Source organism: Balaenoptera borealis (genome assembly GCF_965194805.1).
Source record: "Balaenoptera borealis genome assembly, chromosome: 20".
NCBI classification, from domain to species: Eukaryota; Metazoa; Chordata; class Mammalia; order Artiodactyla; family Balaenopteridae; genus Balaenoptera; species Balaenoptera borealis.
Window position 1 is genome coordinate 54,585,037 of NC_138879.1, and position 24,569 is coordinate 54,609,605.

At 48.6% G+C, this 24,569-nt stretch overlaps 1 protein-coding gene and 1 long non-coding RNA gene across 5 annotated transcripts in view; one reads left to right on the top strand and one right to left on the bottom strand.

The window, feature by feature from the left end:
* Positions 1-4,898, bottom strand: part of GAS7 (growth arrest specific 7) — a 205,118-nt gene extending 200,220 nt beyond the window's left edge. Inside the window, exon 1 of one of the 4 annotated variants that reach the window (XM_082373303.1) lies at positions 4,249-4,665. In XM_082373303.1, coding sequence (XP_082229429.1) covers positions 4,249-4,431 — 183 coding nt within the window. In that variant the 5' untranslated portion in view covers positions 4,432-4,665. Of the gene's footprint in view, positions 1-4,248 lie in introns of all 4 variants that reach the window. The other 3 variants (XM_082373301.1, XM_082373302.1, XM_082373304.1) reach the window with 3 other exon arrangements.
* LOC309618878 overlaps positions 4,834-24,569 on the top strand; it is a 272,744-nt gene continuing 253,008 nt past the window's right edge. The window contains exons 1-4 of the long non-coding RNA XR_014238655.1: positions 4,834-4,913; positions 8,626-8,817; positions 9,330-12,960; positions 19,726-20,848. This is a non-coding gene — a long non-coding RNA (uncharacterized lncRNA). The remainder of the gene's footprint in view (positions 4,914-8,625; positions 8,818-9,329; positions 12,961-19,725; positions 20,849-24,569) is intronic.

Consider the following 24,569-nt stretch of genomic DNA (forward strand, 5'->3'; position numbering starts at 1 on the left):
CCAGGGTGTTCTCCCTACCCTTCTGAGGTAGCTAGTCTGCAAAACAGCCCTCAATGAACCTCGCCTCGCTGTATACACACCTGTATGCACCTCCCTCCCACACTGTGACTCACTTTACCCACGGAATGTGGCAGAAGTGTGCGCCAGTTCTGAGCCTAAGCCTTAAGAAGACCTGGCAACTTGCACTTTTGTGTCAAGAAGCCAGCATGTTAAACACTCCAACTGCCCTGCTGAAGAGAAAGGCCATGCAGAAAGGCACCGAGGATGACACCAGGCAGAGAGAAAGGCCATACGGAAGGCATCAGGCATGTGAGTGAAGACACATTTTGGAGGTTCCAGCCCAGCTGAGCCTCCAGGACCCCAGCTGCGGCCACCATCTAACTGCACATGCATGAGAGACACCAAGATAGACCGGCAGAAGAAGCGCCCAGCTGAGCCCCGTCAACCCATAGAAATGTGTGAGATAATAACAAATGGTGATTTTGTGACACTAAGTTTTGGGGTGGCTTGTTACACAGCAATGGGTAAAACACTATCCCTCAATGATCCACAGCACAGCCCACTTCCCCAGCCCCGCATCTCTCTGCCCCAGCCACACCTTGTAAACTCCTGCAGCACAATCACCTGAACCCACAATGGGAGAACAGAAGGTGAAGAGAAGGAGGTGCAAGGGTGACCCTCTGCGGCTGACTAGTTCAGCTGGCAGCGTCATATTCTGTTAGTACCTGAGTACCTTGCAAGTGACCTTGCAGCCAGCTCGTGGATTCTGAGAACAGCACCTCCGTCAAGGAAAGCTCTGTTGTGTATGCATTCCAATCTTATTACCCTGAAGAATCATTTCCCCAAAGCTCTGGTGGTTTTTGCAGATGCCTTACAGTATCTTCCAGACCCCTCATTTCTTCTCTCCATTCGAGGGAAGAGCATCACCTCATTTCCTCCTAGACCATGTCTCTCTCAGATTCTTGACCTCTTCATGGCTGAACAGACCCTCAAGAAAGATGTTTCTGGCTGCTTTTATCTAAGGGCCTTGATAACTCCTGGGCAGCCGTGGGTCTTACCCGTGAGGCCTCCTCCCTTCTCTGGGGGGAGCTGGCTCCCCTCCTCCTGGCACCCTCTGGAAGGCTGCCCCACTCACTGAATAGCATGATCCTTGTGGCCAGTCCTTGCCCACCAGGGCTCCCCCCAGCTCTGCTTGGCAGAGGTTTTCCTGGAGGCCGCCCTCTGCAAGCTAAGTATGTTCTGCCCTGTCCCCCCATTTCCTTAGGGTCTTGACCAAAGAGATTTCCCCAGGAACCAGGACCAGAACCTCCACCAAACTGGCCTCTCCGCAGGGGCTGGCTGGCCACCAGGGTGGATCTCTGGGCCCTCTCAGTTAGCTCCCAACTCCCCTCCACGGGGTATGCTTCCTGCAAACCAGGGCCTCTCAGTTCCCCTTTTTTCATACGAACAAGGAGGAAATCCTCGGAGCGTGTGCATTTTGCACACACTGCCCTCAATCATTAGCACACTCTTGCCAAGATGGGGTTTCCTGACATCACTCTTTCCGCCAGAGAGCAAACGGTGCACGGGGGTGGGGGTTATGCTGGTAGTGCCATTCTCAGTGGTGCACCCGCCATCCCACTCCTGCCGCAGGAGTCTGGTGTAGCCCTTTCTGTCTGTACTTGTATCTGCGACAGCTCCCCTGGCCTTCTGAACTCCATGCCCCCAGCAAGCTCAGTGCCAGGCGCCCACTAGCAGAGGCTTACCACCTCTAGTAAGTGGGCCCTTCCCTGGCCTCCTGGCTTCTGCACTAACACCTGGTTGGCACTCCTCCAGTGCCATATGCTGGCCAGTCCACCACCGGCAACCCCCTCAGGAGTTCTGCATTCTCCCCTAACCCAGCCTGTCTTTGGGGAGTCACCCCATTCCAAGGGACCCTACCTGCATCTCCTCCACCCCTCCCCAGCCTCAGCCTTGAGGTCCAGCCTGCTCAGGGAAGAGGTTCCCAGAGACAAAAGGGCCTGATCTACGATCCTCCCTGTGGAAGCTGCGTCTGCTTTGGCCCTGAAAAGAGTCGCAGGGCTCAGGCCCACTCCTGTCTCCACCTGTGGGAAAACCAGCTGGCTCTGAGTGAAATCAAACTCCAGGCTTCGCAGGAGACATGCTCCAGGTAGGAAGGAGCAGCTGCCCTCACTGGAGCCCCAGCAGCCCTGCCTCCCTTATGGATGTGCTCACTGGCAGGCAGACCTCGGGAGCTGCACTGGCCCTTTCCCACAGGGATCCAGACCCTTTCTTTACTTGCCTTCTGGTACAGCTGAGCCAAGGATATTGGGTTGAAAAGAGACATAGGCACAGAGGGTAGCATTCAGCCAGCTGAGCTGCTAACCAACTACGCAAGCCTTACTCCCTGGCCAACTGCCTTCACCTGTCTCATATTCAGTTTGCCTGCCTGTAAAATGGGGAGAGTGCCTCCCCCTTCCCAGGGCTGTCTGGGGAATTGGTGACGCTGCATGGACCACGCCTGGTGCCTCGTAGGTGCTTAACAAACGTAAGCCCCTCTAGGGGTACTACTCACACAGGCGGGTACTTGTCTGAAAGCACCTTAGGCAACGTACATGCCACAAACTGTGACTGACACGCCCACAGCTGTCCTAGCTGGTCACTCTGCTTGTCCCCTGGGTGGTGTGATTCACCCTCTCTGTCCTCCCGGGAAGAAAAAGCAAAGACACTTCGCTCTTGCTAACACAGCCGACAGACCCACCAGACTCACCCCCACCCAACACACAGCTGGCTGAGTCCAGCCAGGGACACTCCTCACCAGACATCCAACAGCCAAATTTCCACATCAGTGTTTCCTGGAAAAGCGTGGCCACCAGAGAACTCCACAACAGGAGTCTCTGCCAGGGCTGCTGGGCTAGAAACAAGGAGGCTCCAGGTCTTCGTAAGAAGCAATTCACTTGCTTTCGTCCACACCTGAATCTCAGGAAGGGAACTAGGAAAGCTGAGGAACACCTGAACCTCTCCCAGGTAGCCAGGTTCCCAAATGGCAGAACCACGAAGGTGCCCGAATAGGCTCAGCTGACAGCCCAGGAAGGCGCCTTCCAGCCTCAACTTTGCTCAAATACTACTAGCCCACGTAGGAGGGATTTTGTTCTCTGGACCTGAAAGAAACATCACGTACCTCTAAGAGGCCAGGCTCTATTTTGATAATGTTTCCACAGGATATTTCTCAGGCAAACTCACCCATAACCGTTTCGCCGCTATCTAGCTTTCTTTCTGTCTTTTTTGAGTTGCACAGAGCATTTTCAGTCAAAATTTGCTACTTTGTTCTTTGTGAAGTAGGTGGGGGGGGAGGGTAAATTATTAATCAGTTCAGTCTCTATGATTTGGACAGTTTTGCCAGAATACTTCCGTCTACTCACAGGCTTCACAACAATCTTGGCGTCGGGCAGCCTTTCACTAAAGGGGACACCCTGTAAAAGCCCACCCCACACGCCACCAAAGGACCTGAGGAACTTAAGAATCCCACTCAGGCTATGACCATGAGCTCGGCGATGAGAGGACATCGAGGCCTCCCAACTGTCACCCAGACAATAAACAGCCAGCCGACTTGGCTCAGCAGGTCCTGTGAAGCCCGGGGCCAGGCCAGAACCCCAGGACAAGCCACTTTTCAGGCTCTGAACCCTGGCCTCGGGGAGCTGGGCCAGGGGACGGGGCGCTGGCCGGGGGCTGCGGCACCCCTGGATCAAGCCTGCTGATGGGGCTCGGGTTGGTGGCTAGCCAGGCTCAGCTGACCAGTAAGTGGGCAGCCCGGAGGCGGCCAGGCAGCTGACCCGCCGCAGCACGACCGTCCACGGGCCGGCAGGCTCGGGGCTCCGGGGCCCAAGCGGTGCCACTTTTCCCAGCCCCATCCTCCGTGCGTCTTCCCTGGACCGCCGGACGCCGAAACCCTCCTGCGGCCCCGGCCACCGCCGGAACGCGCCCGCCAGCTCCCGAACTCACACTGGCAACAAGTTCTCGCTTCCTCAGGGCGGCCACGATGTGCTCGGGAGGCCCGGCACGGGGAGCGCTCGGAGGACGAGCCCCGCGCCGCCCACGCCCGGAGAGGCGCCCGCCGCCTCCGCCGCCCCCAGGAGCGCGCGGCTCTGCGTCGAGCGCGCATGGGCGGCCCCCGGGGCGCCCCTCGGGCAGGGGCGGCTCCGGCCTCCCGGGCGCGGGCAACAGGTATGCGAGCGCGCCGGTCTCCCAGCCCCGGCCCTCGCCGCTTACCTCCAGCAACTGCACGTAGCTCGCCGGGAACCAGCCGCGGAGCCCGTCCTCCTTCTCGCCTTCCCACCAGCCGCCGTCCGGGACCTGCAGCAGCGTGATGAGCTCGCCCGCGGCGAAGCGCAGCCCCTGGCCGTGCCGCTCCCCGGAGAAGGGGTACAGGGTCCGGCAGCGGGCGCCGGACATGGCCTTGGCGCCCGGGCTCACAGCGCAGCCTGCATCCCTGCCGAGCCCCGCAGTCTGGGCAGCGGCTCCGCGGGGTCCCAGGCGCCCGGCGCTCCGGGCTCCCGCGCTCTGGGCGCGCGCCGTCTCGGGGGTGCGCGGGGGTCCCCGGCTAGGCGGGGGACGCGCGCCCCGCTCAGGGAAGCTGAGACTTGCTGGCTTCGGAGCGAGCGGCAACGCCCCCGGGCCGGGCGGCTCGCGGCTCCCAGCTCGGGCCGTGGGGGGGCGGGGCTCAGGGGGAGGAGACCCAGGCGCCGCGGGCTCCGGAGACAACTTCCCGGGGACGCGGAACGCGGGCGGCCGCCGCGAGGGCCGGCCAGAGCCGGGGCCGCCCTGGCGCGCGGAAATGCGCAGCTCCCCGCGGAGGTGGGACCCGGAGCATCCCCCTCGGCCCGGCTCCGCGGCGAGGGAGTGGCGGCGGACGTGGAGAAGGGGCTGGCGGCCGGGTAGCCTGCCGGGGGCTCTCTCGGCGCGAGGGGGCGGGACTGGGCGGGGGCTGGACCGCGGCGGCCACGCCCGCTGAGGGCCGGGCGCTCCCTAGCCGAGCGGGCGGGTCACTGGGGAGGGGTCTTCCGGCTCACAGCCGCACCACCGAAAGCCGCGGGGGTAGAAACGCCTCTCTCTAAGCGTTTTGTAGGCCTTGTGGCCGGAGCGGAGGTGGGCGGGCGCCTCCTCCGGGGTGCCTGTGAGGGAATGTGTTTGTGGCCGTCACTAGGGGTTGAACCTGGGGTTGAATTTGACTCACCGGAAACTGGACAATGGGTGAGAGACAGATTTGAAGCCGGGCGCCTGAGCCGGGAAGCCAGGTGGCAGCGGGTTACACCGGAGGGACCGAGCGGGGAGGCGACGGAGTCGGAATCCGAGTTGGTAGAATTGGAAGGAGATCATTCCGGATAAAAGGAGAAGAGGGGAAGGTGAGAGGATCAGCCCCCGTCGTTTGTGCATGCAAAGGGGAGGCTGGCCCAGGGTACCAGCTCTCCTGAAATCGAGATGGGCCAGGCTGAGGAGTCTACACTCATTTACTCAGTCAACAGACATTAGTGGGAGGCTGCCACGTTCCACGCAATGTGCCAGGTACCTACAAAATTCATTTGGGACAAGCTCCTGCTCTGCTGGTACCAGTGGACCTGGGTGCTGAAGGAAGCTGACCTTGAACTGATGGCCTGGAAGTAAAAGAAAGCTTTCTTTGTTCGCCTACTCTATAGGAAAACTTAAATTCCATTTCCTAAACTGTAAATAGCTGAACCCTTTAATCTCTCTGTATACTTCTAATTGCCTATGCTTACATCCTGCTCAGTAACCTTCCATGGCTCCCTATTACCTTTTACATTAAACTTAGACTTCTCAGCCTGTGCATTTCAGGGCCTCCACAATACCTCCCCCAGCCTCATCTCTCACTATGCTTCCGTAGATAACCTTTACAAAACCAGCCCAGCTGGCCTACCAGAGCCTTAAGATCTCTTTCCACACTTTGAATCAGTGGTTCTCATTAGAGTCACCTGAGTAACGTTAAATGCTCATGCCCAGGCCCACCCGAGCTTTGAGAAACACTGTTGAGCCAGATTCTGCATTTAAGCCATCTGCCCTAGCAGCCTCAGCCTGGCCTCTGGCCATGGGCAAGTTGACAAATGCAGATTGTTTATCATATTCCATCAATTGCAAATTCACAAACCCTTGCTTGTCTACAATCATGGGGAAACAAACTCTTGACCACGGTCACCACTAAGAGTCCCTTAAAGCAGAGCTGCAAAATTTGATACAGAAAACAATCACTAAAAGTAACTGACCTGGGCTTCCCTGGTGGTGCAGTGGTTAAGAATCCGCCTGCCAATGCAGGGGACACGGGTTCAAGCCCTAGTCCGGGAAGATCCCACATGCCGCGGAGCAGCTAAGCCTGTGAGCCACAATTACTGAGCCTGCGCTCTGGAGCCTGCGATCCACAACTCTACTGAAGCCCGCACATCTAGAGCCCGTGCTCTGCAACAAGAGAAGCCACCGCAATGAGAAACCCACGCACCGCAACGGAAGCTGGAGAAAGCCCGCGCACAGCAACGAAGACCCAACGCAGCCAAAAATAAAATTAAATTAAAAATTAATTAATTAATTATTTTAAAAAGTAACTGACCTAATCAAAGGCTTAAATGGGACTAAAATGCCCTATATCAGGGGCACATTAAGTACTCAAATATTAGCAGTCATTATTATCTACCTAGCCCAATGGTCCTGGTTATTTATTATCCAACACTTCATTTTGAACTAAGATTTCCAGGGCAGTAATAGAAGTGGAAACCCTTACATCTTTGGAATGCCAAAAATTTTAAAGGAACACACTCTGGGTTTCTGTTTTCTCACAAGATCTTGAAGGAAAGATGAGTTTCTCCCTTATCTGTTTTCCTCCTTGTCTTCCTCCCCCCACCCTCACCGCCCACATCTTCTGTTATTATCTTGAACTTGTATTTAAATCTCTAATTATTTAACTTCTTTGATAACTAAGTCTTATATTACTGATTAGATGCTTAGTAACTCAGGGGAGGGATAACATGTTTGTTTTAAATTTCCGTCTATCCCTCCTAAAGCCTAAGATTGCAAAAAGTAGGCATTCAGTACTTCCTCAATTCGTTTTGCACAGATAGTTTGGACCTTTGTGCAGATTCAGATTTTCCATATTGCCAAGTTACTCTATAAACACATGTGTTAGACCATCTGGATTAGACTGTAAACTCCCAAGGTCAGGCTTTACTCCCTTTTTCTTAGCTTTCTCTCAACACTGCACTTGATAACTGTGTGCTGGCGGATATTTCTTTTCTACTTGAGACAGTCTCATATGCCCTTGCACCAGCAGCCTATGGATGGCAGTGAAATACAAGGACTTCAATTTCTTAAAAAGTTAAACATAAATTTACCGTATGACCCAGCACTAGTCCTAGGTATCTACGTAAGAGAAATGAAGACAAATAACCACACAAAAACTTACAGTGCATATCCACAGCAACACTATTTCTAAGAGCCAAACAGTGGAAATAATCCAAATGCCCATCAACTGATGAATAGAGAAGATGTGGTATACCCATACGATGGACTACTCACTCAGCCACAAAAAGGAATGGGGTACTGATACAGGCTACAACTCGGATGCACCTCAAAGACGTCCACCATGCCAAGTGGAAGAAGCCAGTATTGTGTGATTGCATTTATATAAAATGTCCAGAAAGGGCAAATCTATAGAGACAGTAAAGAGATTAGCAGTTGCCTGCGGATGGAAGTGTGAATAGGGAGTAAGCAAAGGGGCAGGAGGTTTCTTTCTGAGGTGATGACAATGGTCTAAAATTGGGCTGTGGTAATGGTTCTGCACAGTTCCAGAAATCATTGAATTGTACACTTAAAAACAAGTAAATTTTTTGGTATGTAAATCATACTCCAGTAAAGCTGCTAACATAAACCAAAAAATAAACAAAAATATGCAAAGGCCTCATTCATTCAACAAGAATGCCCTGGGACTTCCCTGGTGGTCCAGTGGGCAGGATTCCGTGCTCCCAATGCAGGGGACCCGGGTTCGATCCCCGGTCGGGGAACTAGATCCCGCATGCATGCCGCAGCTAAGAAGTCTGCATGCCGCAACTAAGACCCGGAGCAGCCAAAATAAATAATAAATAAATAAAATAAATATTTTTAAAATTAAAAAAAAAAAAACAAGGATGCTCTTCCACACCCATGTGCCAGTTTATTCAGCAAAAACCTGAAGAGCTATTAAGCCCGTGCTATCAAATGGACAGTGTGTTGGGCCTGGGACAGAGAGATAAGTATGGAGCATATGTAAAGAATTCCTATCAATCAAGAAGAAAAAGATGGATGACGCAATAGAGGAAAGGGAAAAGACTTGAACAGGCGTTTCATAAAAGAAGACATCCAAATGGCCAATAACATTAAAAGGTGCTCAACTTCATTAATCATCAAAAAAAAAGCAAATAAAAATCAGAAGGAAGTAACAATACACACTCACCAGGCGGTAAATATAAAAACAAAATAGAAAATACCAGGTATTAGGAGGCTCTGAGGCCCATGGGGCGCTCATGCACCGCTGAGAGGAGCCCTTCGGAAAACGCGATATTTAGCAGAGCGCAGGGAGCCTCCTTTATGACTCATCCATTTCCCTCCTAGGTATAGAGCCAACTGAAGAGATGTGTTCATATGTTCATGGAAAGACATATACAACGTGCATAGCAGCAGTATTCATACGAGCCCCAAACTGAAAACAGCCCAGTGTCCATCTACAGCAGAGTGGACAAAATGATGACGTAGTTATACAATGGAAAACTTTACACTTTGAGAATGAACAAACTATTGCTACAGGTAAGTGGATCCCACAGATGTAATGTTGGCCAAAAAAGCCACTAAAGAGTACATATAGCATGATTCCATTTATATGAAATTCCTAGAAGTCAGGAGAGTCGTTATTTGAGGGAAGGGTATTGAGGGCGGGGATCTGGGATCCTGGTAGTAATCTACTTTTTGATCTGGGTGTGAGTTACACGGGGCTGTTCTCCGGGCTGTATACTTACTTGTGCACTTTTCTGTATGGATGCTATGCTTCAGTACAGTTTGTTAAAGAAAATAATATAGTCCCTGACCTCAAAGAATATACAGTATCTTGATTCTAGAGCGATGTTCTCCAAACTTTATTGACTGTGCACCTCTATCAGTAAAACTCCCAAATATATGTATTTCTATTACTTATAAATTAAATACATGAACCACTAAACTAATAAGTGTCTTATAATACACAAGATTAAAATTTTTAAAGTTATATTAAAATATATATTATACGCAATTAGAGGTTCTAACATTGTCTTCCTGCATTGTAGTGGATGTTTTGTGCATTTCTTGGGAATCGGTGATCTTGGGAATCAGCTTTAAGAAGACACTGGGAAGGAAAAGAAAGTTAGTGTACTGAAAATAAGCATTTTGGAATCATGACTTTGGAAAAAAAAGAAATGGGTCCAGTTCTCTTGGAGTCTGGGAAAAACCTGGCATTGGGCCTACAAGGAAGAGAAAGCATTCAGAGCTCCATCCATCCTCACCCCACTTCTCCCATGCGGAGTCTGAGCCAGAGGTGCAGCCAGAGATTCTGAAACTTCAGTGTGTATAAGAATCACCAAGGGGACTTCCCTGGTGGTCCAGTGGGTAAGGCTCTGCACTCCCAATACAGGGGGCCCGGTTTTGATCCCTGGTCAGGGAACTAAGATCCTGCATGCCACAAGGAAAGATCCCACCAAAAAAAAAAAGAAAGAAAGAAAGAAAGAAAAGAATCATGGAGGAGCATGTTAAAAATGATGCCTATTTCTGGAGATTCTGATTTACTGGGTCTATGATAGGACCCAGAAATCTGTGTTTTTAATAAAACCTCTGTATTATTCTACCGGAGTCCTTACACCATAGTTTGAGAAACACCATCCTTAACACTAAGGTTGCCAGACATTTTCAGGTAGTCTTTGTACCACTGGAGAACGTTATAATTTATAAGTCGGAAGCCTTTGCATTTGCATCCTATTTGGCCAGGCACCACCAATTAAAAAGATGTCGAGGGAAGCAGAAGCGGAGCCAGAGGCAGGCAGAAAATGGAAGGCAGAGACGTCATAGATAAACGAGGAGAGGAAGCCATTGTGGGGAATGGGAGAGACGGAGGCTATAGAATAAGAGAAAAGGGATGGGATAGAAGCGAGAAGGGGAGGGGGAGAGAGACCAGGGAGGGAGGACGGAAGAGAAAAGACAGCCCTGCTTTCCCCCACTCCATCCACCACCCACACGCACCCACCCACCAGGCTCTGAAGGCAGAGCCGACTCTGGCCAGACCCCGCTTCCCTGGTGAAATTCATTTGCAAAAGAAGCATGAAGAGAAGAAAAGAGAAAGGGGAGGAGAGAAGAAAAGAAAGGCCACAGAGAAATCGTCAGTTGTGGGACCAAAAATAACATTTAGAAATAGAAGAAGTCCATCTTTACATCGGTCCTTGGCAGGTGGGTGGCAAAGGAGTGCCTGCCCCATTCCAACAGGACCCTGGCGGCAGCTGGAAGTAAGGAAGTGATATTCCCCTTTGGGAGTAAATAACAACAAAATATCCACCGAGGAGCCCAGCAGAGAGAGGCAAAGCCACATTAAAGAGGCAGCAAGCCTCCAGGGCCAAGACCCACCTCTAACTTGATGGCGGCTATTAACATATGTGAAGCCTGGAAAAATCCACCCAACGTGGGCTGGGCTCTCTGGAAGCTTAGAAAAGAAATTTGAGAGGTTTCTGAGAACTGCTGCCCCTCCTGGTCTCTGCTGTCTTTGAAGTAAACACACACACACACACACACACACACACACACACACACACACACACACACAGGATGGGCTTTTGATTACCATCCAGCCTGCTTCTCTTACCCCAAAGACAAGCTAGACCCTAATTCTTTTTCCCCAGCAGCGTGGCTGAGGCTGGGGTTTTCATTTGGAGGTGCTGTCCCTCTTATCAAGGTGTGAAAATAGTTCTCCAAAGTCGCTTAGGCGGACACAAATCCCTGGGGAATCTTGAGCTCTGAAAAAATGCACACGGATGACCTCCCTGCTGGTTGTTGGTTTCCTCGTGGGAAAGGGGGCTGGCCTGGGAAAACTGTCAGGAATAGCACGTTTCTGGCTCAGAACAAAACCCCACCACGAGTCTCCATTCTTTTGAAGACTAAAAATAAATTCGGAATTAGTCACAACAGAAAAGGAACAGTCTCTTCAATGACTATAATTATTAGGCTCATCCGAGTCCCAACTTTTTTGCTTACTAATTACATGGCTGGGACAAATGACTTCACCTCCCAGAAACTCCGTTTCCTCATCTGCAGAAGGCGGGAGTGGGGAATGGGGTGGGTGGCGATACCTGTTTCGGGAGATCATGGGAAGGACTGGCTCACAGGAGGCCATCTGGTGAATGTATTCGGTCAAGAGTCCAGCTCTAGCGAGTGTGCCCTGGGCTGGGTTCAGACTGGAAGAGACTTTACCCAAATCTGGGATTTGAGAAGGCAGAGAGTGGTGTGTGGAAACTTTTAGGCTTGGTGTCATAAGCGGGTGGAATTCATGCTTATTTACCCTCTAGACTAATAAAAATTCCTTCCAGAGTCTTCCAGAACAACCTTGGGGAGGAAACAGAACACAGGTTTACATTCCTCCTGACTTCCCCAGCAGGATTTCCCAGTCAGCAAATGCTCTCCTGTGATCACCTGGAGGTCAGAGCCTGAGAAGTGTGAACTACTCTGCGAGGACCCTGGGTGCAGCCTGGAGATGGGGCAGGACTCAAGGTGCTTCCAGAGAACCTTGTAGCAAACTGCCTTTCAGACCTGCCCATGCCAGCATCTTGAGTGACAGCTAAGAAATGAAAGGGTGCACGACAGGGGTCCTCCTCTCTGGGTATTCAAAGTGATAATAATGGTACAGGAATATCCAGATACTTCAGGAATCCAGAATTCAACAAGAACTGAGCAAAATGGAATTTTGAACAAACAAGGCAAGAAATGCATGTACCATGTTAATTGTAGAAGGCGGGCTGCTTCAACGGGGGTGGGGGTGGGGTGTCATTATTCTATTCTCTCCTTTTTTATAAGTTTGAAAAGTTCCATAATAAAAAAGGAGGTATAGTCCCCGAGCCTCTTCCATATACCTAACTCTTAGGAAAGTCCTTCAGAATCTCAGTGAGAGCATATTCACACCGTTTCCAAACAATTCTAAGAAACTAATTTTCCTTCGCTAGCTTTTCAGTCCATAGTATATGGGACAAGTATCTTGACAGCAGGAGGAAGTGCCAGGTGACAGTCGACACTGGCGGGGAGAGGGATCTGGGAGAATCACTAAAAAAGACTCAAGAAAATAAAAAGTGCCTTAGCCCAGAGGTGTTTCTAAGATGCTGGCGATGGATGTTCATTAACACACAGTGGAGCACAGACAGCGGGGGCAGAGCTGAGTAAGCAGGTCCTGAACTAAGCTTGAAAAGCAAGTGATGGGGATGGTAGCCCAGGCTCTGCTCTTATAGCCAGAGCCTCAGTTTCCTCATCTGTGTCTGCCTTATCCTACAGGAAAAAAGGTGTCTGCTTATCCTACAGTCCCGTTGGAAAAACTAAAGTAGGCAATGCATTGAAAGGTGGCTGGTGAACTATAAAACACTCTCCAATATAAAGTTTTGTAAGAGTGACAATGACCCTGAGCCCTTCCATTTCCAAAGTCAAGGCACTGTGTAATACTTTTCGGAATGATCTTTATCTTAGTCTATTTCGGCTGCTATAACAGAATACCCTAGACTGTGTGGCTTACAATCAGAAATGTATTTCTCACAGTGCTGGAGGCCAAGGTCCAAGATCAAGGCGTCAGCAGATGCAGTGTCTGGTGAGGACCCGCTTCTTTGTTCATAGACGGCTGTCTTCTCACTGTGTCCTCACAGGGCAGAAGGGACAAGGCAGCTCTGTGGGGTCTTTCTGGTAAGTGCACTAATCCCATTCACGAGGGCTCCATCCTCATGACCTACTCACCTCCCAAAGGCCCCACCTCCTGACACCATCACGCTAGGGGTAGTTTTCAACATATGAATTTTGGGGGGGCACATTCAATCTATGGCAACCATCATCCACAGTGCTTAAACTATCTCAAATTATTTCAAGTGTTTGCAAGTAAAAGGGACAGGGTTTTTCTTTAAACTGAAGTATAGTTGATTTACAATGTTTCAGGTGTACAGCAAAGTGACTCAGATTTTCAGATTCTTTTCCATTATAGGTTATTACAAGATATCGAATATAGTTCCCTGTGCTATACAATAAATTTTTGTTGTTTATTTTTTATGTAGTAGTGTGTATCTGTTAATCCCATATTCCTGATTATTCCCTCCCTCTCCCCTTTCCCCTTCGGTAACCATAAGTTTGTTTTCTATGTCTGAGAGTCTGTTTCTGTTTTGTAAATAAGTTCATTGGTATTATTTTTTTAGATTCCACACATAAGTGATATTGTGTAATATTTGCCTTCTTCTGTTTAACTTACTTCACTTAGTATGATAATCTCTAGGTCCATCCATGTTGCTGCAAATGGCAATATTTCATTCTTTTTTATGGCTGAGTAGTATTCCATTGAATATGTATACCACATCTTCTTTATCCATTCATCCATTGATGGACACTTAGGTTGCTTCCATGTCTTGGCTACTGTCAATAGTGCTGCTGTGAATATTGGGGTGCATGTATCTTTTCAAATTAGAGTTTTTGTCTTTTCTGGGTATACACCCAGGAGTGGGATTGCTGGATCATATGGTAACTCTTTTTAGTTTTTTGAGGAACGTCCACACTGTTTTCCATAGTAGCTACACCAATTTGCATTCCCACCAACGGTGTAGGAGGGTTTGAAAAAAGGGACAGTTTTGATTCCTGGACAAATCATTTATGTGGAACAACTCACTTCCTAACAAAAATTAAGTGAGGTGGCTGTTAGCCTTGGTCACTTGCGGGAAAAGGCGGTGGGAATGGAGGGGAGGGTGGGCAGAGATGATCCTTTCTTTATAAATCTTGGCATTGTTTCATTATTTACAATGGGCACACATGACATGTAAACTAAAGCTAAAAAAAAAACAGTAAAAAATTAAATACTCATAATAAGCAAGGGGATAATGAACAGAGATTTTGTACCTGTGGCCCTTCACCAGGTGAGGTAGGGGATCTGGACACTTCAGCCCATGGTGAGTCCTGCCTTCCAGCAACGCTCTCCTTATAGGGGCTGAACCTGTTAACCTCCTGAGAGGAGCATCAAGCCTTGAAGCTCTGAGCAAATGGCTGATGAGAAGGCGAATCCGGGTCTATGCGGGTCGTGGGATAGGATCAAGAATTAACATTGGGAAGATAACTCCAGCCGGTGCTAAACTTGCATGTGTGTCACATGCAGATAACCCTGTAGAGCTACTTGGAACCTTGAACTCTGACTGAACTCTAGGCCCCCACCATGCCCGCCTCCCTACAGAAGCCTCTGGAAACAGTTGTCTCCTAGTGAGTTGGTATTAGATTGAACCACACAAAAACAACAATGCCAGATCATCTTTGGTCTATACAAATAGCAATCTTAACTTCACAGTTTCAGTGCCACATCCCCCATCCAGACCTACCCCCAAGAGGTAATGTGAGGCCCACAGAAGTCTCCAATCCATCCCGTTCCTCCCACATTCCTTGTTGACCCTCCACTCTACAAAGTTTTGCCTGATGTTATGCTGGATTCATGATATGAAACGCCAACAGTTCGCTGGAATCACTGGGAACTTGTGACAAATTCCAATACCTGGGATTAAGTATGGAGACGTTCATCACTGAGGTCTGGGGTGTGTGCATGCTTAAGTTCCCTGGTGGTTCTCATGCACAGACCTGGCTGAGACCCTTGGCTTAGTGCAAGGCTTCCCACCCTTTGCTGTATATTAGATTCACCTGGAGATCTAAAATATCCTGATGGCCAGGCTGCACTCCATACCCAGTAAGTCAGTATCTGGGAACCAGGCATCAGCATTTTGTAAAGATCTCCAGGGGATGCCAATGAACAGCCAAGTTTGGGAACCACTGACACAGTGAATGATGGACTTTGCTGACCTTTATTTCCAGATGCAGGAGTCACCTGCAACCCAGAACTGACCACATCATCAGGGAGTAAAGATAGTGCAGGGAGGACAGAGACCTGGCTACGTGGGGCTCCGGTTAGGGCCTGGGTCAAGCTTACCTGTTCGTCTAGTGCCGGACTCGCTGGCTTTGTCACCTGGCTGTCTGCCTCTTGAGACGGGACAGCCGCTAAGCCTTGCGGCCTCAGCCCCTTCTATTTCCCGGGCAGCTCGCCTTCTGATGCCCACAGTGACAGACACACTTGGGAGCTGCTTCCCCTGCCTGGGAGTGCAGCCCAGGCCCCACCAGGGAGCGTGTTGCCATGGCGATCATGGCATACTGCTCCCTAGCCCCTTCTGCCACTGTAAAAGCCCTGTGAAAAATTAGAATTCACAGGGCTTTTCAGGCTGCCTGGACTTCTCCACAGGAAGGGGATGTGGGAGATTTTTGCCCTCTGTGCTTTGGGAAGATGGGGCAACGAGGGAGGGGACAGCAGCCTCAAAACAAAACCCCAGGTTTCCCGGTCTATTGGGATATATGAAGACATCTACTTTCTTAGAGCAAGGGTTGTCAACCGTAACCGCTGTCAGGATGTTTGTCAAGAGGAAAACGAGCGGGGATGTCGGAAGGAGAAAGAGCCATTTCTTCAGGTGGAGGAGGAAGGCAGAGATGGATGGAGGGAGAGGGGGGGGGGCGTGGGGGCCGCATCGAAGGGTGATCCTTAGAGAGAAAACCGCAACTGAAGAAAGAGGATGAGACTGAAGGGCTGCATGGAGCAGGGGTGGGTAACCTGGTGAAGAAACCAGGGAATTTAGGCAGGAAACAGAGATGGATTGGGGAAGAGAAGACTGATAAAAGAAGTGTGCACTAGTTACCTATGGTTCTGGACCAATTCCTGCAAAATGTAGCATCTTAAAACAATGATGAATATCTATTACCTCACAGTTTCTGTGGGTCAGGAATTCGGGAGCAGCTGACCGGGTGCTTCTAGCTTGGGGTCGCTCATGAGGTTGCAGTCAAGATACTAGCAGGGGAAATTCCCTGGCGGTCCAGTGGTTAAGACTTGGGCTTTCACTGCCGTGGACCTAAGTTCAATCCCTGGTCGGGGAGCTCAGATCCCACAAGCTGTGTGGTGTGGCAAAAAAAAAAAAAAAAAAAGATACCAGCAGGGGCTGCATCATCTGAAGGCCTGACTGAGGCTGGAGGACTAACTTCCAAGATGACTCACTCATGTGGTTGATGAGCTGGTGGTGGCCGTTGGCAGGAGGCCTCCGTTCTCAACCCGTGGAGCCTCTCCAAAGGGCTGCTTGAGTGTCTTCATTACATGGCAGCTGGCTTCCCCCAGAGAGAGTGATCCAAGAGCCAGGAAGACAGAACCGCAGTAATTTTTGTGATCTAGCTTCAGAAGTTATTCATCTTATTTCTACACTATCTTACGGGTTACACAGCCCTACGTGGGGCTGGGAGGGATTATACAAGGGCATGAATACCAGGAGGGGAGGCTCACCGGAGGCCCTCTTGGAGGCTGGCTACAACAAGGAGAAAATCCTTTCTGAGTCATGGGACTATCGAGCATATTGTGCAACTTAATCCCTGCACAAGGACACCAGGCATATGGGACAAGTGGGGATTGCAATCCAGGCTGAACTCTGATAGGCTGGCCATACCCCAGCCTGAGCAGGCAGGTATGCCTTTTTGCAATGTGCCTCTCTAGAAGAGGTACATGCACTATTCCTACAAAGGTATAGCTTGTGCCTCAGTCTCAATTTATCAGGACACTTTTAATTGTAAATAACAGAAAATCCAACAACAAAAACAACAACAACAAAAAGAAGAATGTATGGTATTGATTTCTATAAATGAAGGATGCAGGGATATGAAGCTTCAGGCACGGCTGGATCCAGGGTCTCAAACAGTGTCCTGACCTCTCTGTATCTTAACTCTGCTTTCTTTTGATTTGATGTAACTCTGTCAACTTTATTCTTTAAAGCTCTCTCATCATGGCAGCCAGCATCTCCAGTCTTACTGACTCTCAGATTCAGCCTAGGTATGGAGATTCTCCAAGCATTTGAAATAAAACTTCTGACCCTGACTCTCTTTGACCCCTCCCTTGAACATTCGCTGGGGGCAAGGAGATGGGACATGCTGGTTGGCTTAATCTGTAATATATGGCCACCCCTAAAAACTAAGGGGGCTTGCTCAGCTCCATCCAGCAATTTCAAAGAAGTCTTCCCAAGGGGAGGTCCTGGATGCTGGTGCCAGAAAAAGGAGGGATAATGCCAGGAAGGTAAAAATCACAGTGGTCTTCCATAGCTCCAAGGCAGTATTTGACTGAATCAGGAGGGAGAGAGTTCCTCCTGGAGCCTGGGGGTGATGCTAATGGTCACAAGATGGGCCAGATTAGTGCTGAGATATGGCGGTAAAGGAGGAAACATGTGACTGCTCACTTAGGTGAGGTCAGAGGCCTTGGTTTCCCTTAGGCTTGGCTGGTGGAACCCTGGATGATAGGCTTGTGATCTAAACTACAGGCCTTTTAGAATTAAAAAGGAGAATTTTATTTTCAGATTACTTTTCCCAACAGTAATGTATAAACTAAAAGAGAGAGTCTATCCACTTATCAGCTTTTCCATCAAACGCATTTGAAGTACTTCCTCCTCGCCATGACAACTTGTGATGAAACAATGCTTTAAAAAACTGGGGAAATATAGGTGCAAATCCAGGACTGGCCTGGTTTAGAATTTAACTGTCAGTACCCACTGCTTATCCGTCCATATCTACTCCCAGGCATGAGCTAGATTAGCCCGACTCTCTTTTTGGAGTTGGAGACCTCCCCAGATACGCCCATTTGGGCAGTTCCAACTTTGGGGATGAAATTTTCCTGCTTTGTCTGTTCCCCTGCTTGAGTCATGGGAAACTTCAATAATCGACATATTCTTCTCCAGTTGCGGACCTTATCAATTCTACCACCTCACCATCCCTCAGCGTTAAAAATCCTTGCCCCTTCCCTTGCGCAGCAATTCCTGGTTCACTACATATCCCTCTGTCCTGAGGCAGAGAAGAGAGAGAAACACATGGAGACCAGCAATTCCGGTTCGAGCTGGGGAAACAAGATTCCTGTTAGCTCGATACTGCCATCAGATCCAGCCTCCTGCTGGCACACTCAATGGCTCTCTCCTTTAAGGGTCCTTATCTATATGTTAGTAACTCTACCAAGAATGATTTAAGATTCTGCTAAATTCTGCATTTTAAAACCTGACTCTGCGAAAATTTGCTGGAGAAATGGCTTCTATTTTTAAAGGGGCTGATTCTTTCTTTTTTCTGATTATTTTCAAGAGAAATTTGAACTTAACGGAGCAGTTTTGAAAGCCCAGCTGCACCGTGAATCCTTCCTAAGCTGTGCAGAGCTGGGTCAGTGTTTCATAAGTGAGAGGCACTTCTACTGGTGGTCTGGTGATTTAACAGATGATTGTAGGGGGCATGGGATGAGCATTTAAAATGATGTTAAACTGAAAATTTTATGAGTATCAAACTTAGGATTTCATGAAATTTTTTTCTAGCACGAGGTGAAAGCAGAAAGCTATATTATTAGCTCAGAATTTATTTGAAGACAAATGTTAGTAAACAATGACACTATTGGTGTGCAGACTTGGCAAAAGTCATGAAGGTGACTCTATTAATTTCCCATGGCTGCTGTAACAAACTACTACAAGCTCGGTGGCTTACAAGAACATACATTTTTTTCTCTCACAGTCGTGGAGGCCAGAAGTCTGAAATCAGTTTCACTGGCCTGGTCCAGTTTCACGGCCTCCAAAGGCTGTAGGGGAGAATCTGTTCCTTACCTCTCCCACCGTCTCTGGTGGCTGTGGATATTCCCTGGCTTTTGGCCACATCACTCCAATCTCTGCCTCTCTGGTCACATTGCCTCTTCCTCTTCAGTGTGTAGCAAATTCTCCCTCTGCTTCTCCTTTTATAAGGATGCATGTGATGGCATTTAGGGCCCACCTGGATAATCCAGGATAATCTCCCCATCTCAAGATCCTGAATTTAGGATAAACAAGAAGGTCCTGCTGTATAGCACAGGGAACTATATTCAGTATCCTATAATAAAACATAATGGAAAAGAATATGAAAAAGAATATATGTGTATGTATAACTGAATCATTTTACTGTACACCAGAAACTAACACAACATTGTAAATCAACTCTACTTCAATTAAAAAAAAATCTTGAATTTAATCACATCTACAAAGTGGTCTTTTGGGAATTCCCTGGCGGTCCAGTGGTTAGGACTCAGTGCAGTCACTGCGGAGACTTGATCCCTGGTCAGGGAATGAAGATCTCACAAGCCACGAGGCTCAGCCAAACAAAAAACAAAAAACAAAAAGTCTTTTTTTTTTTTTTTCTTCCCCCCAAACAAGGCAACATATTCACAAGCACCAGGGATCAGGGTGTGGATATCTTTGGGGGGAAGGGGGCTATTATTCAGCCTATCACAGTGGCACAGGAATTTGGAACAGAGCAAGTTAAGAAATGAGGCTTCCTGCCTGCAGAATTCATACACCCACCTGCGGGTCTGCACCTGCTGAAAGGGATGTTGCCCTCTGTTCCCATCTCCCTCTCACTAAGGACACTGGAGGAGAGGGATGTACAGGGGGAAGGACAGTCTCCAGGCTCCTGTTGCCTTTGGAGAAGAGACACGTGTGGGAGCAACCGTGGACCCATTCATTCCCCACAGCCTGCGATTCTTGGACAGATTCCTTGGTGCACACCTCGGCAACAGCTACCCTGAAAAATATGACTTTAAAAGTTCCCAGGTTCCAATGAGTGTTGTTTCACTCCATACAGATCCCTACCTTGGGGCCCCCTCTCAGACTTGCACTGTATTTATTTAAATTGCTTTTGAAATGTTAATCACCGAATGTTAATAAACACAGTAATTATTCTTGATTTTCCTTATGCGTTCCATTTATTAACCGGAACTCATACTATTCATGACTTCACAAGGAAGCATGAGCTCTAGAAGTAGGCTAACGGGCTTGTCTTATGAAATCAACGAAGACATCTTCTTATCGCATAATCAGTAAATTAGACGCGGGATGATGGCGTTTCAGGAAAAGGTACCGGAACAGCTTCTCGCGGGATCTGATTAGCGCGTTCACAGCGAGAGCTTGCTCTTGGGAGCCTTTCTGGAAGGAGGGTTTATCAACTGAACTCCCGTAATTCAGCAAGTTGAGTGAAAGTGTGCAAGCGAGGCAAGTGGGAGAGACAGTCTGTCTCCAACAGCTTTGATCCCATCCGGCCTGCTCCCCACTCCCACAACCGCCGCCCTCCGGGCATCTGCATCTGCGCGGGCCTGTAACTTCTCTGACTCCAGTGACACCAGCAAGTGACGTCTCCTTTGGCCAAGCAGACAAGAGCTGACCGGAGGAGCCAGGGAGCTCCGGGGCAGAGGCCTGACGGTCTGTAGCTGGCGAGAAGGAAGCCAGACCAGCGTTAGGCATTAGCTCTAACTCGGAGCAAAGACTGAGAACCTTGCCAGGGAAGAAGCTTGTTCTAAACGCCCCAAAGGTGAGGCCTGGAGATGACCTTTCTTTTTTCTTTGGCAGCGCCCCACGGCTTATGGGATCTCAGTTCCCCGACCAGGGACTGAACCCTGGCCATGGCAGTGAAAGCCCAGAATCCTAACCGCTAGGCCACCAGGGAACTCCCCTGAACTTTCTTTGACCTTGACCTTCTTGGGGCTTACCAGGTGAGTGAGAGATGCTGGCGCCGGACACCCCGCATTTTCCTGCTCAGCTCCTGGGGCTCCCAGTGATCCTGATTCAAATCCCAGGGTGGGGTCTTTTCCCTACACAGGGTCCTTTTAAATGAAAGACGTGTTGTTCAGGAAGATAGGAGGGCCCTGAGGGCTCCGGTCAAACACAGAGCGGACCTCCTCAGGGAAAGAGGAGGAAGTGGTACAGAGGCTGGGGTCCTAGCTTACAGGGAGACAAAGTTCTGATCCCAGCTGGTTCGAGACACGTGGGGAGGGACATCTTGCTGGATTTATTCACAGGACCTTTCACTAGTGACCAATAGTTAGAAGCAATAAAGATAGGTCTCAAACAATAAAATTTTTAAAAAGAAGCTTGAACATTATATACATATTTACATATAATAAATGGGAATTGATCTCACTATAAATTATGCAGGAAGCATATAGAATTTTTTTTTTTTTACCTGAAGTATAGTTGATTTACACTGTTGTGTTAATTTCTGCTGCACAGCAAAGTGATTCAGCTATACATATATATACTACCTTTTTTTTTTTTTTGGCCTAGCCGCATGTGGGATTTTTGTTCCCTGACCAGGGATCGAACCCGTGCCCCCGGCATTGGAAGTGTGTTGTCTTAACCACTGGACTGCCAGGGAAGTCCCTATACATTCTTTTTTTTTTTTTAATATTTATTTATTTATTTATTTTGGCTGTGTTGGGTCTTCGTTTCTGTGCGAGGGCTTTCTCTAGTTGTGGCAAGCGGGGGACACTCTTCATCGCGGTGCGCGGGCCTCTGACTATCGTAGCCTCTCTTGTTGAGGAGCACAGGCTCCAGACGCGCAGGCTCAGTAGTTGTGGCTCACGGGCCTAGTTGCTCCGCGGCATGTGGGATCTTCCCAGACCAGGGCTTGAACCCGTGTCCCCTGCATTAGCAGGCAGATTCTCAACCACTGCGCCACCAGGGAAGCCCCCTATACATTATTTTTCATATTCTTTTCCATTATGGTTTATCACAGGACACTGAATATAGTTCCTTGTGCTATACAGTAGGACTTTGTTGTTTATTCATTCTATATATAGTAGTTTGCATCTGCTAATCCCAAACTCCCAATCCATCCCTCCCCCATGCACTCCCCCTTGGCAACCACAATCTGTTCCCTATGTCTGTGAGTCTGTTTCAGTTTCATAGATAGGTTTATTTGTGTAATATTTTAGATTCCACATATAAGTGATATCATATGGTATTTGTCTTTCTCTTTCTGACTTAGTTCACTTAGTATGATAATTTCTAAGTCTATCCATGTTGCTGCAAATGGCATGATTTCATTCTTTTTTATGGCTGAGTAGTATTCCATTGTATGTATGTACCACATCTTCTTTATCCATTCATCTGTCGATGGGCATTTAGGTTGCTTCCATGTCTTGGCTGTTGTGAACAGTGCTGCTATGAACATAGGGGTACATGTATCTTTTTGAATTATAGTTCAGATATATGCCCAGGAGTGGGATTGCTGGATCATATGGTAACTCTATTTTTAGTTTTTTAAGGAACCTCCATACGTTTTCCATAGTGGCTGCCCCAACTTACATTCCCACCAACAGTGTAGGAGGGTTCCCTTTTCTCCACACCCTCTCCAGCATTTGTTATTTGTAGACTTTTTAATGATGGCCATTCTGAATGGTGTGAGGTGGTACCTCACTGTAGTTTTGATTTACGTTTCTCTAATAATTAGCGATGTTGAGCATCTTTCCATGTGCCTGTTGGCCATCTGTATGACTTCTTTGGAGAAATGTCTATTTAGGTCTTCTGCCCATTTTTCAGTTGGGTTTTGTTTTTTGTTGTTGTTAGTGAATTGTAGGAGCTGTTTGTATATTCTGGAAATTAAGCCTTTGTTGGTCGCATCATTTGCAAATACTTTCTCCCGGTCTGTAGGTTGTCTTTTCATTTTGTTTATTGTTTCCTTTGCTGTACAAAAACTTGTAAGTTTAATTAGGTCCCATTTGTTTATTTTTGCTTTTATTTCTATTGCGTTGGGAGACTGACCTAAGAAAACATTGGTATGATTTATGTCAGAGAATATTTTGCCTATGTTCTCATCTAGGAGTTTTATGGTGTCATGTCTTATATTGAAATCTTTAAGCCATTTTGAGTTTTTTTTCGTATATGGTGTGAGGGTGTGTTCTAACTTCATTGATTTACATGCAGCTGTCCAACTTTCCCAAAACCACTGGAAGCATATAGAATTTGCCTTATTTTTTTATTTTTATTTTTTGATAAATGTTCTCCAAACTGTCATGTTTATAACAAACAGCATTTAAATAAAATAAATTTATTTTCTGACTTAGAATATTAAAAAAAAAAATCCCGAGTCCAGTGGGGTGATGAACTCAGAGACTTTAAAATTCCCTCCAGTCCTAGGAGTCTGATTCCTTTATGAGTCACTCATGCCTTCCTCCTGGGCAGAGCTGTGGGGTGCACAGAACCTGGGCTCTGGCATCAGACAGCCCCAGGTTTGAATCAAGTCCCACCACTCGCAGCTGTGCGGTCTTGGGTTTGTCACTTCACTGGTCACTTGTCCTTGCCCACAAAAGTGGAGATACCATGTCCCTTGTGAGGTTGTTCGTAATTACGAGACAGAAGGACATTGGGCCAGGTTCCTGAGTCCTGAGTCCTGAGTCAGGTTCCTGAGTCTTGACAAGCGGCCTGCCCCCTGATGTTGGTTCATGAAGCGGCTATTCAGTCCCCCCAGTGTGTTCACTGAAGCTTGTGGCCAATCCCAGCTTGGACCTTCCTGTCCTTTCCCTACCCGGCCTCGCCCTGCCCCTGCCTGGTTTTGCAGGTGGACACCGTCCAGGTGCATCTGGGCACCTAGGGTTGGAGAGGCAGGAATCCAACTAGAAGAGCCAGAAAAATTCCAATACAGGGAGGACCCAAGAGAAGTCCCAACAGAAGACGGAACAGACCTGGCCACATGGACCCCAGAGCCTTGGAACACTTTGCTTGTTACACCAGTTGCGCCTCCCTTTGGGGACCTCCAGCCAGTGTTTTCTGGTTAGGGTTCCATCAACAGTTCCCTCTGTGGCGGTGGAGAATGGCCAGGTGTGATCTGAGGGGAGGTAGTGGGGAGCTCCCCCTAGTGGCCGTCGCCGAGCATGTCAACCAGGGGCCTCTTGGGACTGTCATCCCCACCAACCCCCTCTCCATCCCACCTTCTCAGTGCCTTGTCCTTTCTGAGCATGTTTTCCCAACCTGGCCACTGCCTCGCTACACGAGGCCAGAGACCATAAATTAGAGATCCATGGCTCTAATTTACTTGGCCAGCACAGTGTTGTTGAAACCTTTCATTACAGGCCAATACTTAAACATCAGATTTGACATAAAAATCCAGATATGTAACTTCTCTTGAAAAATCAGAAGCTCTGGCAGCCCTGAGCTTGGGCTTCTGCCCGGCCACGGTGGTGAAGGCAGTTTACAAAACAAGCAAAAATCCCTGCCGTCTCGGAGTTGACGGTCTGGTGGGGGAGGGGAGAGAGAAGGAGCCCTTAACAAAGCCAGTTATGATGCATATATAGAGACAGGGGAGGTCAGACCAAGCAGGGCTTATAGGCCACTTAAAGCAGCGGTCCCCAACCTTTTTGCCACCAGGAACCGGTTTCGTGGAAGACAGTTTTTCCACAGAAGGTGAGGGGAATGGTTTCGGGATGATTCGACCAC